This window comes from Bicyclus anynana, chromosome 21 (genome assembly GCF_947172395.1).
Source record: "Bicyclus anynana chromosome 21, ilBicAnyn1.1, whole genome shotgun sequence".
Classification (NCBI taxonomy): Eukaryota; Metazoa; Arthropoda; class Insecta; order Lepidoptera; family Nymphalidae; genus Bicyclus; species Bicyclus anynana.
The window spans coordinates 1,139,997-1,156,414 of NC_069103.1; the positions used below are offsets into that span (position 1 = coordinate 1,139,997).

The 16,418-nt window shown below is 38.0% G+C and overlaps 1 protein-coding gene across 4 annotated transcripts in view; it reads right to left on the minus strand.

Moving 5' to 3' along the window:
* LOC112044633 (kin of IRRE-like protein 2) overlaps window positions 1-16,418 on the minus strand; it is a 140,274-nt gene that overhangs the window by 71,504 nt on the left and 52,352 nt on the right. For all 4 annotated transcript variants that reach the window (XM_024080530.2, XM_052888068.1, XM_052888067.1 and 1 more), the window contains one exon: window positions 5,336-5,459. In XM_024080530.2, coding sequence (XP_023936298.1) covers window positions 5,336-5,459 — 124 coding nt within the window. The remainder of the gene's footprint in view (window positions 1-5,335; window positions 5,460-16,418) is intronic.

A 16,418-nucleotide genomic window follows, 5' to 3' on the forward strand; every position in this document is an offset into this window, starting at 1 on the left:
GTAATTTAAAAAAAAAGGCTAAAATAAACAGATATATAAAAATATTTAATTTTATTTAAAACGAAAACTGCTATTCAGAATCAATCCAGAAGCCCGCCCACAATAAACTCAGCCAGTAGGTAGGTGTATACTAATACGCTTCCTAAAGCACAAGCCGAGGAGGAGCCGTGATAGCTCAGTGGATATGACCTCTGCCTCCGATTCCGGATTGTGTGGGTTCGAATCCGGTCCGGGGCATGCATTTCCAACTTTTCAGTTGTGTGCATTTTAAGTAATTAAATATCACGTGGCTCAATCGGTGAAAGAAAACATCGTGAGGAAACCTGCATACCAGAGAATTTTCATAATTGTGTGTGTGAAGTCTGCCAATCCGCTTTGGGCGAGCGTGGTGGACTATTGGCCTAACCCCTCTCATTCTGACAGGAGACTCGAGCTCAGCAGTGAGCCGAATATGGGTTGAAAATGATGATGATGAAATCAAAAATTAAAGAGATTTTTCGGGATTTGCCACTCGTCTATTGGGCCCTCGTAACCAAGTTTGATACAGGGCCTTTCCAAGGCACGCTTCGCCACTGGTCTCGACGTCTGCAAGTTGTGTATAAATTCATTTACTGGATAAAAAGTAGCATAAGTGTTAATCCAGAAGCCCACCCACAATAAACTCAGCCAGAAAGTATACACTAATTATACGCTTCCTAAAGCACAAGACCGGCATGTAGTGAGGTTATGGGCTCACAGAGTAGCGTTTAGTCCGCAGCCTCACTATCACTAATTACATCATGTGGACAGTGCATAAATTCACGCAGCGACTGCACCGCTCCGTGCGGCCATTTGTATCTCACGCGGGCGCCTCGCACAATTACACCGGCCAACTCACTTGAGTTATGTTGCTAAATAACATTTATAATTGATAATGAATTGTTCATCAGTTATGTATTAAATGTAAAGATATAATAATGATCGCAATCATTTAAACTTTTATCACTTTAATCACAAAGTACGAGTAGATACAATCCAGTATTATTTTTTAATGTCAAACACGAATCCTTATCTGTCCAGTTTTCTGTCTTCCGAATTGATTTATTTATTGCTTTTTTATGTATGCAACTATACAAGCAACTATGCAACTATACAAGCAAGCTAAAAGGTTCTATTTAAATTGTCTACCAAAACTTATTATTTAATCTACATATTATAAAATGAGCCGTGATAGCCCAACGGATATGACCTCTGCTTCCGATTCCGGAGGGTGTGGGTTCGAATCCAGTCCGGGGCATGCACCTCCAACTTTTCAGTTACGTGCATTTTAAGAAATTAAATATCACGTGTCTCAAACGGTAAAGGAAAAACATCGTGAGGAAACCTGCATACCAGAGAATTTTCTTTAATTCTCTGCGTGTCTGCCAATCTGCACTGGGCCAGCGTGATGGACTATTGGCCTAACGCCTCTTATTCTGAGAAGAGACTCGAGCTCAGCAGTGAGCCGAATATTGGTTGATAATGATGATGATGATGATGATGATGATATTATAAAAATAAAACTCACATCGTGTTTATCTACGAGTAACTTTTCTTAAAATAAATAAAATAAATTTACACCCCAAACAAGGACTTGAACTAATCTCGTGGGTCGACGCCACATAGTCTAACCATTGAACCAACAAGGTAGTCTAAACAAGATGGACAGTTTCAATGAAGCTGTTGAGGCAGCATTTTCAAAATCAAAAACAAAAATTTCAAAAGTTTGGAAGGTCATTTATTATTATCATAACTTTAAAACACCTTAATAACACCGGTCAGTGACCGTCCATTAGCACTAAGTTGGTTATTCAGATTGCCTGTCTCATGGCAAAAAGCCTGAAGCACCCTCAAAATATAATTGGGGGCTCAAACTATGGGGCGGCTAATTGCCGCGCATGCATATGCATGAGCATCGATTGTGGTGTAATGAACACTGGCGAGATATCCGCGGCGGAATACTCATTTGAGAAAACAAATAATTCCGATGGTTATCTCTTTCAACACCTCTGGTTTTATCTTTTTCTTTACATATTGAGCAGCATTTTCTTCTCTTTTTGATGGTTGAATGCAGAATATTTTACGGAACTTCATTTTAATAATAGATAGCTTAGTCCTGGCTCATTTTATAAAACATGTAAAGTTAGAATGTGCTTCTTCCATAGGTAATTCCAAAATCTATGGAGACGTGATATCCTGAATGGATATGACCTCTGCATTCAGTTCGAAGGGCGTTGATTCGTTTCCGGTCCGAGGCATGCACCTCCAGCTTTTCAGTTGTGTGCATTTTATGGATTTATATATCACGTGTCTCAAACGGTGAAAGAAAAACATCGTGAAACATGCATACTTGAGAACTTTCTAATTCTCTAAGTGTGTGATGTCTTCCTATCCGCACTTGGCCAGCGTGGTGGACTAAACTAACCTAACCCCTTCCATTCTGAGAGGAGACTCTCAACTATGAGCCGAATATGGGTTTTAATGATGATGTATGGAGTTCAGGCCGCTTAGACTTAAGGACGTAGTATATGTTTCATATGTAACAGTAAAATACGTATTATTGTAATATTTTTTATAGGATTTGAGAAATTATCTTCCAGATTATGGCACTTAGCTATATGGCAACCCTTCGCTAGATGCCCTAAAAGTTTCATCTTAAATACTTTTTTTCGTAGGTATGTCACGTAACTGGCGAGTATGAACATGATTTCAAATATTATGCCTAAGAAAATAACATACAACCATAGAACTTATCTATGGGATAAAAATCTTCCTTAATAAAGATTTTATGGACATAAAGGCGGTTCTGACATAAAGGACCCGATAGAAGGAACCCTGAGTATTAGTCTGTTGCATTTGCTACCAGACGAGTTAAGTTACACAAATCCCAGAGCTTATCTATGGGATAAAAATCTTCCTTAATAAAGATTTTATGGACATAAAGGCGGTTCTGACATAAAGGACCCGATAGAATGAACCCTGAGTATTAGTCTGTTGCATCTGCTACCAGACGAGTTAAGTTACACAAATCCCAAACCCTTTGCATAAAGTAATAATAATAAATAAATAATAAATCGTTATTTATCAAAATACATATAACAATTAGTTTGAAGCCCTGCTTCCTGTATTAGTTATTACTGTGTTACAGAAGGCAGTGTCTTCCCATTTTTAATGTTACGGAAAAACTCAAGACGCAAACACGAACTCAGTGTATCCTTCCCTTTACGAAATGATATGTTGCGGAAATCATAACAATTCAGCAGTTTCATCAACTAACCGGTTTGCATGTAGTACAGTGGGCCATCAATCACGCAGTCACACGTCGGGATCGGATGTTAGATAATTAATTACCTGCTGTATGACACTTCGCTACTCAATTCCTCAATCGTTACTGGGAGACATTGTTTGTATGTGGCAACTAATTAGGGACATTTTAGTGAACTAAACCTCAAAATGACGTGACGGCTAGAGATGCGATGTTAACCACTGCGTTGCCTTTATTAAATTATGGCCTTATGGCCTATAAGCCTATGATGACCTTCGTTATTATTTATAAGCCGAAAGATTATCAGCTCTTTCTTAAAATCCAAGCACAGTAATCTTTTTTTTTTTTTATTCTCTACAGGTTAGGTAGCCCTTGACTACAATCTCACCTGATGGTAAGTGATGATGCAATCTAAGATGGAAGCGGGCTGTTAGGAGTAGGATAAAATCCACACTCCTTTCGGTTTCACACGACATCGTACCGGAACGCTTAATCGCTTGGCGGTACGTCTTTGTCGGTAGAGTGGTAACTAGCCACAGCGGAAGCCTCACACCAGCCAGACCTGACAAATTAAGAAAATCTCAATCGGTCCAGCCGGGGATCGAACCCAGGACCTACGTCTTGTAAATCCACCGCGCATACCACTGCGACACGGAGGCCGTCAAAAATCCTCTATAACTATGTGTCATCGATGCTGAAATACCTGAAAGTACCGACAGTTTACTTTAAACTGTCGCTAATTAGTTAAACTGGTAAAAATCTGATTACAATCTTCTGGCTATACACACCAATTTCAAAGGACACAATGAGCAAAGACGACATCAAAAAAGTTGAGACGAGGAGAAGAGAGAATACGAAAGAGAATGACGTGATAAAATGCATTACGGTTCCATGTCAACTTTAGAATCCTGGGGACGTCCATGCCTATTAGCAAAACTCCGAAAGATTTTTCCTCCTCGCTGAATAAAAGTGTTTCCACGAAATCTCAAAAACCTATAAAACCACGAAGTTGTGAGTACCAAAATAACCTACGTCTCCCAAAATTCTAAATCAAACTAAGCTGAACACTCACAAACCAAGCTTTGGCGTTAATTAATAAGGCCATTGTTTCCAACCCTGAATAGCTTAATCAGCAGTGACAATAGACCCGATACGTGCCTCGCTGTGCTGCAGGCGAATGTGGACCAGACGTAATGAACTGCATTCTGAAACATGTTGCTTAATACGCGAGTTCAAAAGTAGATGGACATGGAATCGCTACGAAGAGTTCCCTGGCGTATCTTATTTTGGACGATTTTCTAGTTTAAATTCTTTATTATCGTGCCTAAAGGTTGTCGTTTAAAATTTCTTTGATTGTTTAATGTAAATATTAGATAAAAGGTGAAAAGTTACAGCACCTTAACCTTAAACATTTAGGTATCACCGCCAGCTAAGATTTTGCCTGTTAATCAACAAAAATATCACCCAGACGAACCTCGTACCTACGCAACGTTTAGCGCTTTATGATCCAATTTTCTGTGTGCAAAAAAATATTTAAAAGGGTTGAAGAATATGTCAAAACCTCCCTCAGGTTTCGACATATTCTACGAGCGGTCACAGAGGGGGAGAGATATGAAAGTGAAAAAATATTTCGTAACTATAGCTAAACAGTATTTTTAACCGACTTCAAAAAAAAAAAGGAGATTCTCAATTCGCCGCATAAGTCTTTTTTTTGTTTTTTTTATGATTGTTACCGCATAACTTCGTCATTTGTTAACCAATTTTAAATAATATTTTTTTGGTTAAAAGAGTATACTTCCAGATTGGTCCCATTTAATTTTCATGAAAATCGGCTCAGTAATACGTCACTGGCTTGGCACCGCCTTCAAAGTGATCTGAAGGTAGCACATACCATGTTTGATTTTCGCTTTTTAGTTAATTTTTGTGATTTTGAAGTCGGTTCAATATTTTTTGTTAAAAATATTTTATTTCACTTTAATATTCCTAAACGCGCTACAGACTAGACGGCATAATTGACCGTGTATGAGAGGCGTAAGCCGTGAAAGTACTTACGTGTAGATGGGCATTCGATCTGCATCCTTGAACCACATCGTCATGGCCACGTCGTGGACCGAGGCGGCCAAGTCGCAGGGCAGGCGGGTTTCAGCGCCAGGTGCTGACCACACCTGGATTATACCTGGAAAATAGAGTTGGATATAATCAATATAAAGAGTCCGTCTGTAATAATTTCAAAGCTATTTACACGATACTATACAGCTTTTTTTATTTTTTTTCTGTCTGTCTTTGTTTGTCCGGGCTAATCTCTAGAACGGCTAAACCTATTTAAATGGGACTTTCATTGTTAATAGAGGAAAACACCAACTACAAGTAATGACAAAAATATCAATTACACTAATTTATTTTTATACTATTTAATTACTAAATCATTCACTAGCACCGTTACATGTTTGAAAACGCCACGCCTCTCCTTTTACGAGAGAAGATATGGAGCTTAGAACCACCACGCTTCAATACGCGTAAGAATGAATGGTTGCAGTCATTAGAATGAATATTATAGTAAGCTTAGTTTACTAGGAAGGTAATATCCACGGTATTCATAAATAGCGTTCAACTTTAGTTTTTAATGCTCTGTGGTAATATCAATTCCGATTGAAAGCGAACCGCACAAGCATTCCGCACATAAACTTTTCTTTTTAATTTTTCACCCTCATTCGAACCCGACCCGCTCTTATTGTCTCAATAAAGAACCTGATGGCGTCGGAACCTCATTCGGCAAATGATGAGATTGAATAAGATCTCTCGCAATATGACTCTGAGACAATTTCCTCAGCAGATGTGCGCGAGACGGGTTTATGGAGTCGCAATATATGCTCAGTTTATCGCTCTGCTTCAGCAAATGAAATATCAGATCCGTCTGATTTTTAATGTGCATCACGTTGTGATGACACTGACGTTTTATATTTTAATAGGAAATTAGCAGTAGCAACGGAAGAACAACACCGGTTTAAGTAACATTTTAGTCCCGGTCATTATTATTGTCATTAATCATCACTAGCAATCCATATTCTGCTTACTGTTGAGCATGAGTCTCCTCTTGGAATGAGAGGTGATAGGCGTTGGCATAAAACGGTGAAGGAAAACATCGTAAGAAAACCTGCATAACTGAGAATTTTCTTAATTCTCTGCGATATTTTGCCAGCGAAATTAGGCCAACTTGTCATTGAATAAAAAAATGTTATTATTTAGAAATCGTTATTTGAATGGTATTTCAAATTAGGTACAAAGTATTTTAGTTATAAAATCATGATCCCGTGTCAACCGGGACCCGTGACTTTAATTAAAATTAATTAAAAATATATCACTAGCCCACTCCGCTCTAAATTGGCCATCCTTTTTAATCATTTAATCCTTTTTAAGCTAATTACAGGACCACGGTGGGTGCGTTTAATTAAAATGTGTCCCCACATATCGACTTAATTAATAGAAAATACCGACTCAGTTTGCGGAAAATTTTAGGTATTTTTGTTTGGTATTTACTGGCAAATACCTGCGACAATTTATTAATGTATTATGTACTCTTTATTCTTTTAACATACGAGCAGACGTCAGCAGCTTCGTCCGCGTGAAAGACGATTTTCTACCTTTACCTTAGAAGCAAGAGCTTTGAGACCTAACCTAACCCGACCCTTTGACCTGACCACCACCGATTGTGTGTATTTTTAGAAATTAAATATCAGTGTCACAAAAAACGGTGAAGGAAAACATAGTGAGGAAATCGGCATACCAGAGAATTTTCTTAATTATCTGCGTGTGTGCCGTCTGCCAATCCCTACTGGCCTAACCCCTCTCATATTGAGAGGAGACTCGAGCTCAGCAGTGAACCGAATATGGATTGATAATGATGATGATGATGAACTCGACCCTGACTCCTTAATCCGATAATGATAATAATAATAATATGATGCTGACAATAAGTGAGCCGTGATAGCTCAGTGGAAATGACCTCTGGCTTCGATTCCGGAGGGTGTGGGTTCGAATCTGGTCTGGAACATGCACTTCCAACTTTCCAGATGTGAGCATTTTAAGAAATTAAATATTACGTCTCTCAAACGGTGAAGGTATAACATCGTGAGGAAACCTGCGTACCAGAGAACTTTCTTTATTCTCTGCGTGTGTGAAGTCTGCCAAACCGCATTGGGCCAGCGTGGTGGACTATTGGCCTTACCCCTCTCATTCTCAGAGGAGACTCGAGCTCAGCAGTGAGCTGAATATGGGTTGATAATAATGATGATGAATATCTACCTTAGTACTATTGTCCTGAATTATATTTGATGTAACGAACAAACACTAGCGTGATGTATTCCGGTATAGTGCCATCTGGTGAACGCCATTCCAAACAGTTAGCTGACCGAACTGACATTGTCCTGTTTCATGCCACTGTTATGTATATTGTAAAACAGTCCTCTGCTGCGTCTGTTTGTTTGTTCACGATACACTGGAAAATTACTAAACGGTTTTTCATGAAAAAGTCTTAAATATATAGTCATTTGTCAAGGTTTAAGGAAAACTGAATACAGTTTAAAAAAGTTGGACCACCCACCGAAGGTAATGATGTAGGTAATTAACTATAAATATAAATATTCTTTTATTTTGACATTCTTTTCAAAATATAAGTTTTTGTGATTAAAAAAGCTCGAAAATATTTCTAAATTTAAGTATCTTTTTAACAATAACTTAAAAGTTTGATTTTATGAGCACTCAATAAAATAAAGCTCTCGCTCGAAGCTATACAAAATAATGGACTAAACGTAATAATTTAAAACGCGATATACAGTAGGTATCTACACCAGTGTTGCCAGTAAGTTTGGTGTATGTAAAAGCACTGAAAAATTCCAATACAAACTTCAAGCAATAACATTGTTGCAGCTTCAACAAAAAGTGCCAACACAACACCAACAATGGAGTACAGAAGTCACTTGCACTGCGACAACACAAACAATGCGTCAACAAAACGGGAGCCGTACCAACAAAGCCATAAACAATCGATACACTGTTTCAACAGCGCTTCATTGAAATGTCCTACTTAAGAGCAAAAATGAGTGTTGCAGTATTGTTCAATGCAAATAGAATGCGCAACTTGAAGTGCTTGCAACAACCGTATCGAGGACCCGCCACAGAACTACGAAAGTTACAGACAATCCACACTGAATATACTATTCAGTTAAAATAATAATAACCAAAAACGAAATAATAAAATTTTACTAAACAAATTAAGTAAAAATACAAACAATGGTGTAACGGCGACCTCTCTAAAGTGATATTCCAGGCAACCGTTAAATAGAAGGAGTTCACGTTTACAAAGAGAAGTGGTTGGTGCGCAAATATCGACTTCAAATACTGTATAATAAAAAAAAAAAAATAAAATATACTTAAAACTACATACATTAAGTAAATAAGTCATCATTATTAACCTTCTTTTTAACAATCTACTACATAACCAGGCTTTGCTCTTTATAGAAGAAGGAAATTGAGCTTTTACCCACAACGCTTCTCTAATGTAGTTAGCGGGCATGTGGTTATAATGTTATTTTTTTTAAAGACTTGTATCAGATGGTAATGATAATGACTTAACAGCTTAATGTGCTCTCAGAGGCACGGTGTGTGTGTCCACTTCCCAACTATGAAAACGGTTGAAAATGTCTTTTGAAACTGTAAAAATCGGCCCATTTTTTAACCGACTTCAAAAAAGGAGAAGGTCATCAATTCGTCGGAATCTGGTGATGGAGGCGGTACCAAGTTAGTGATGTATTAATTGAAGCCGTTTAAAACATAAAGATTTAGGATTTCTAGACAGTTTAACGGCTTTAATTACCACAGCAGTGCTAACTTGGTACCGCCTTCAAACTGTGATGTTATTTTTCGCTTTTTAGTTAATTTTAATTTAACAATAAGTATTACTTATTTTTCAAGACTGTATTATTAAATTTAACAAAAAATATTAGTTTCTCCTCCTTGCATCCCAATTCTATCCAGATGTTAAACTTTCGGAGAATTTCAATAAATAATTGGCATGTCTGCGAGTTCTACAGTCTACGGTCGACTGGGACAAAGATATCGACGACGGAGTAAGTTTGAATGCTATCTCCGTAAATGAACCTCATCGCATAGCTATAGATTAGTGTTCGCTGCTCGTTGCATTAATGTTATTACTATCTGTCTCCTTATGCTCTGGCGTTTCCCCTCTATTTGTTTCTTATTTCTTCATTTGGAATGCCAAAAGGCAACTGTTATGGCTAGTGGACATTGTAACAGTAAAACAATTGTGTTATTTTATATGGTTCATGAGTTGTGATGGCCCAGTGGATATGACCTCTGCCTCCGATTCCGGAGGGTGTGGGTTTGAATCCGGCCCGGAGCATGCACCTCCAACTTTTCAGTTGTGTGTAATTAAATTTCACGTGTCTCAAACGGTGAAGGAAAACATCAAAATCATGGTGGACTATTGACCAAACCCCTCTCTCACTCTGAGAAGAGACTCGAGGGCGGCAAAACTAAGTCACTTATTGCAGTTGCAATGCAACATATAAGAACATGATGCTTGGATTAATTGTTTGTGTGTTTGGATTAATAGATCTCCACATAGTTTAGATTTAAAAATATTTACTTTCTGTGTGCAGGTGATCCAATGGTCTCCAAGCATTTTTATCGTAAAGAAATCCGTTAATTGCACAGAACAGAAAAAAACAAACATACAGCCGAACGTAGAACCTCCTCCTTTTTGGAAGTCGGTTAAAACACTAAAAGTTAGTGGTTAATTCAGTAGGAACCTCTACTTAGTAATAGATTATTATTATATTCACATACGTTTTCATCAACTAGATCAACGCTATAGAATTCTATCCAATGCTTGTATATTCCACATCATCATCCCCTTACCCTTATCCTACTTATTACTCGTCAACTCATTTTACACACATGTCCTCCTTCACACAATCCAACCATCTCCTCTTTGGCCTTCCTCTCCTCCTTTGTCCTTCCACTTGCACATTCAACATTTTTCTAGTAATATGTCTTTCCTCCCTACACATTACATTACCAAGCTAACCTTCTACTCCTCAATTTTTCTGTCACTGGCGCCACTTTCAGACTTCCTTCTATATACTCATTCCTTATTTTATCTACTCTTGTCACACCATACATCCATCTTAACAAACGCATTTCGTTCACATGCATTCGTTTACTATCCGTCCCTTTCACCGCCCAACATTCTGATCCATACAGCACGACAGTTCTTACAACCGCTTGTATATTCCACATATTATGTATTAATTAAAACTTAATTAGTACATTCAAAATTTCATACAACACAGCAGCTGCAGAAAACTCAGCACACGATATTCGCGTGCGTTGTCCCAAAGGCAAATATAATTAAGTTGCATCCGGGAGGAGTTGGCTGTAATTTTCTCCTTGACGGCGCAACTGGCTTAACGAGATAAATTACGGGAACAGACGACCACGTGGTGCTGTGGTTTGTTGCTTAATTATAACATTGTTTGCTTTGCTAACTTTGTGGCGCGCGACGAATCCTAATGACTGGCGACACTCATTGAAATAACACTACTATCGACCTTAATAAAGAACGAATTAAACGAGGCATGTTATTTATAAGAAAAGGAGAAGTAAGAGCCCAGTGGATATGAGGTCTGCCTCCGATTCCGAAGGGCGTAGGTTCGAATCTACGATAATTAAATATCACGTGTCTCAAAAACGGTGAAAGGAAGGAAAAACATCGTGAGGAACCTGCGTACTTTAAAATTTTCTTAATTCTCTACGTTTCTGAAGTCTGCCACATTGCGCTAGCGTGGTGGACTATTGGCTTTACTTCTCTCATTCTGAGAGGAGATTCGCGCTCAGCAATGAGCCGAATATGGGTTGATAGTGATGATGATGATGATGATGATGATGATGATGATGTTATTTATAAAGTGCTTAATGTCAAGCAACTGTTCACTTTAATACCGACTCTTCAGCAGTAAGCAGAACCTGCCTTCTGCCTTCTGATTCTTATCTGGTGGTAAAGCCTCTACAAATAAACTTGAGGTTTCAAAGGTGCTTGTACTAGAAATTAGAAACAAATAGATTTTGATTTTTTATTTTAAGTGATCATAAATTTCCGCATCATTGTATTCATAACATTTTTTTTTATTCTTTATAAGTTAGCCCATGGCTACAATCTCATATGATGATGCTACCTAAAATAGAAGCGGGCTATCATATTAGGAGGAGAATGACAATCCACACTTTCGGTTTCTACACGACATCGTACCGGAACGCTAAATCGCTTGGCGGTACGTTTTTGTAAAATAATAACTATGTAGTAATTAATCTCGCATGGAGTGTTTTTACAGCAAATTAAGTAAATGAAAGTCTCTTGTGCGTCTCTTTTGTGCGAACAATTCAATTCCGATATTGTTTTCTCCGTAAAATGACCCCGGGAAACATAAAAGGGAGAAAAATAAATTTATTAACAAAAACAGAGGACGTTTCTCGATTAAAAACGGACTTTGCGATGGTAATTTCATTTGAACGGTCTCCAACCAACCGATACGAAATATTATTTACATTTGCTACGTGATCATAGTGTTTCACTTCCATTGCTGCATTTCTTAGATTTTAGTTCAGGTTGAAATCTATACTAATATTATAAAGCTGAAGAGTTTGTTTGTTTGTTTGTTTGTTTGATTGAACGCGCTAATCTCAGGAACTACTGGTCCGATTTGAAAAAATCTTTTAGTGTTAGATAGCCCATTTATCAAGGAAGGCTATGGGCTATATATTATCCCCGTACAGGAACGGGAACCACGCGGGTGAAACCGCGCGTCGTCAGCTATGAGAAATATTATTGCTAATGTGATCATTGAGTGCACACCAAAGATTCGTTTAAATAACTAACTGGACAATTGTATGACATAGTCGACCCAGTGGTGTGCACAAGGCTAGGGTATGCACTGTAGGTACAAATTGCACAAAATGGAAAATTCCTCCTCCAAAACAGGCACGCAATGAATCCTCAGGGTATACATTGCGTTTATGCATCTATGAAGTGCACACCAATCGACCAATAGCGGCCGGACTTTAAATATCGCTCTCCATTTCGTACCATCACAACGAAAGAGTTATTGTATTGAATTTGTTAATTGTCGTGAAGACAATAACTATAATGTTGTCTACACGACATAGTTATGTCGTAGCGCGCATCTTAAGCCTACTGAGTACAAATATAATAACGACATCCACTTTGTTAAGGCTACAGAGCACATGCAATTTAAAAAATAATTATTTATTTATTTCCTTATATTTTATTTTTATAATAAGTTTAGCCTATTTGAGTATTATCTTTGTAAATATACTTATATTTACGAAGTACAATTATAACTTTATTCTTATAACTAGCTGACGCCACGCGGTTTCACCCGCGTGGTTCCCGTTCCCGTAAGAATACGGAGACAATATATAGCCTTCCTCGATAAATGGGCTATCTAACACAAAAATAATTTTTCAAAACGGGTTCCTGAGATTAGCGCGTTTACTTTAATTATTAGTATATAGATATAAACAAAACCTAAAACCATGAATACCCAGCAATGTACAAATTACAACAGAATATTGTCCTCTTTGCGAGACGTCTTAGTAGAGGCCCGGGATCAAACGTATTCGATACAGTCATACATTTTATTGTTAGTGGAAGTCCAGGTAGCATTTACATACGGTCTCGGCGCCTAATCCCTTGCCTGGGTAAGGGCCGAATCAAAACGCGGATTGAATGGTATTACCTGGCTGAATTTAACCAGTTCTATATTTGTGTACTTGTGTAAAGCTTTTTGTTAAAGCTCGTCTCTAAAGTACCACCAGCTTGGGTATTTGTCGTAAAGCAAGCGGTATTTCAGTTTACAGGGAATGGTTTTTGCAAGTAAGTATGAAACAGGATTTGGGTTCTAAGTCTAAAATGATAATAGGTACCTTTGATACTGATGATGACGATGTGGTGACTGATGGTGATTATTATGATTAATTCGGTGGTCATGACAACCTGATGATTACAATAAAATGAATTATACTAAGTCACTTTCTTTGTCCCTTTATCCCTATGTATGCTTAAATCTTTAAAACTACGCAACGGATTTTGATGCGGTTTTTTAATAGATAGAGTGATTGAAGGTTATTTATATAACTAGCGACCCGCCCCAGTTTCGCACAGGTGCAATGCTGCTACTAAATACTTCTGGGACTCGATTCATCATACATCATCATTATCAGCCGATGGACGTCCACTGCTGGACATAGGCCTCTTGCATGGACCTTCAAGCATAACGGTATCGAGCCGCCAGCACCTAGCGGTTTCCTGCGATCCGCTTGATATCCTCGGTCCACATAGTGGGGGGTCGACCAACACTGCGCTTTTCCGGACTCGATTGGAACCCTTGAAATATTAATTTTAAGTTTTCGACTTATTACAACATTAACAAACGTTCCAAAAGTGTACCTATTGTAATTATTTTTATGTTCCAGTAAACTTTACAAAGACGTTCTTTCCTCTACATTCATGTAGCCCTACTTGACTCTGTCTTTCATTTGTCCCTTTGGTGATACGGCTGTTTACAGCAAATTCGCAAGAAAAAAAATGTTCTCATTAAGTCATGTGAAAGAGTTTATAAATTGTATTACCATGACGTAAGACAAAACGGATTGATATTTGACCACTTTGTTTCAATTCGCGTGATGGAGCCCATTTAACTGCGGTTAGGTTACGAAGCGTTAAACGACGCTATGCCATTGTTTGCATTGACATACACGTCACGGCAAAATTATCGGCTGTTGTAAAACATTTCTTTAACAAATACTGCCTTCAACATCCCATTTACGAACTTCCAGATTGGTCCCATTTAATTTTCATGAAAATCATGTAGTTAGTAATTTTGTGATAAAAACAAAATAACGAAATTGACCCTACTGGCGCTTTCGTTCACTATTCTAGGACACGCTAAAAACGGTCATAAAGTTGTAGGACTAATTAAGAAAATCTCAATCTGCCCAGCCGGGAATCGAACCCAGGACCTCCGTTTTGTAAATCCACCACGCATACCACTGCGCAACGAAGGCCGACGAAAATTTAGTTCCTTAAATCACATTTTAAGTTGAGATGAAACAACCCTGCTAGTCGTATATTATAGACGTTAGAACATAGCAATGGAAACACTCCTAGCTTTAATTAGCGCTCCTCAATTAGAAGAGTCAATAAAACTTGCTTTTATTTGAATAACCGTGGATTAGCATGGTGTCGACAATGTTAGTAATTTGTACGACCCGGTTGTCTATTTGTTTTAATGACCTACATGACGTAGTGTGAATAATTAAATAAGCCGGATAAAACAAGGTACAAAGTTTAAATTTTTTAATCATTTGGTGTTTGGAAGAATTAGTAGAGTTTGTAATAATATTATTATGTATCTTGTCTCTTTGGTCCCGTAGTTAGTTACTTTTTACGGACAATGAGGCCAAGGTTCGAATCCCTTAAAAAATATTTTAAAGATAAGTCATAATGGCAGCCTAGAGTTGGCAGTTTGTCGGTGTCCACCATTATCTCGGTGAAATCTTCTTATGGTGATGGTGTTGGCTTTTCACTGGACATTAACTAAACGACTATTAGAACAATAACATTTGACTCACTCCACATTGCAGTAAGCTCGCGAACAAGGTCCGTGTTTTGTTAATCAATCCTTTCTCATTATAATTTAGCACTAGCGGATGCCCGCGACTTCGTCCGCCCTTAGACCTCCTTAAACCGGCCCTCTCGCAAAATCCGTTCTTAGTGGACGTTTACTACCTATGAACTACTTCCCTGCTAAATTTCAACTTTGTACGTAAAGCGATTTTTGAGATGTCGTGATGAATGTATGTAGTACCTTTCGAATTTATATTATACTAGCTGACACCGCGCGGTTTCACCCGCGTTGTTTCCATTCCCGTAGGAATACGGGGATAATATATAGATAAATGGGCTATCTAACACTGAAAGAATTTTACAAATCGGACCAGTAGTTCCTGAGATTAAAGCGTTCAATCAAACAAACAAACAAACAAAAAAACTTCAGCTTTATAATATTAGTATAGATTAAGATTAAGATTACATAAAGTTTTGGTTTTTTACGTTAAAATACATAAATATATTCTGCTACCTAAAATATCTTTAAGTAGAATATGTTTAAGTCATCACCAAGAGACGTTAAGTTCACAATATTCAATAATAAATGAAATTAAAATTATTTATTCACTGAGAATTCTCGGCGAGTCTCAGTAAATAATTAATTTTAGTGATACAAGTTTCAGTAAACTCCACTTCTCGGTAAGTCTTAATTATATTCATACGAGTAAGTGGTCTAAAATAAAATAGTTACTTTATTCAAAATGTCTTTATGTGTAACTAACGCACGCCCGCGACTTCGTCCGAGTGGAATACAGTTTTTCACAAACCTCGCGGGAACCATGAGTTTTTCTGGGATGAAAAGTCTAGCCTATGTGTTAATCCGGAATAAAATCTATTTCCATTACAAATTTCAACCAATTCGTTTCAATAGTAGTGGCGTTAAAGAGTAACAAACATCCATACAAACTTTCGCTTATAATATTAGTAGGATTGTTTAAGTTAATTTATTTTTAGTTAAGTTTCAGAAGTTGCGGGTGATCGAACGAGCTATGTTAGGAGTATATGTGCGTGATCGAATCAGAAATGAGGAAATCCGCAGAAAAACCGCAAAGTCACCGACATAGCTCAACGAGTTGCGAAGCTGAAGTGGAAATGAGCGGGGCACATAGTTCGAAGAGCCGATGGAAGTTGGGGTCCCAAAGTGCTGGAATGGCGACCCTGCACTAGTAAGCAGTGTCGGTCGACCCCCACCAGGAGGACTGACGACATCAAGCGAGTCACAGGGATTCGCTGGATGTAGGCGGCTCAGTATCGTGATGTTTGGAAGTCACAACAAAAGGCCTATGTCCTGCAGTGGACGTCAATCGGCTGATATGATGATGATTATGATGAGGTTGCAGATGTTCACCAACGTAAATTCATCATCAACCC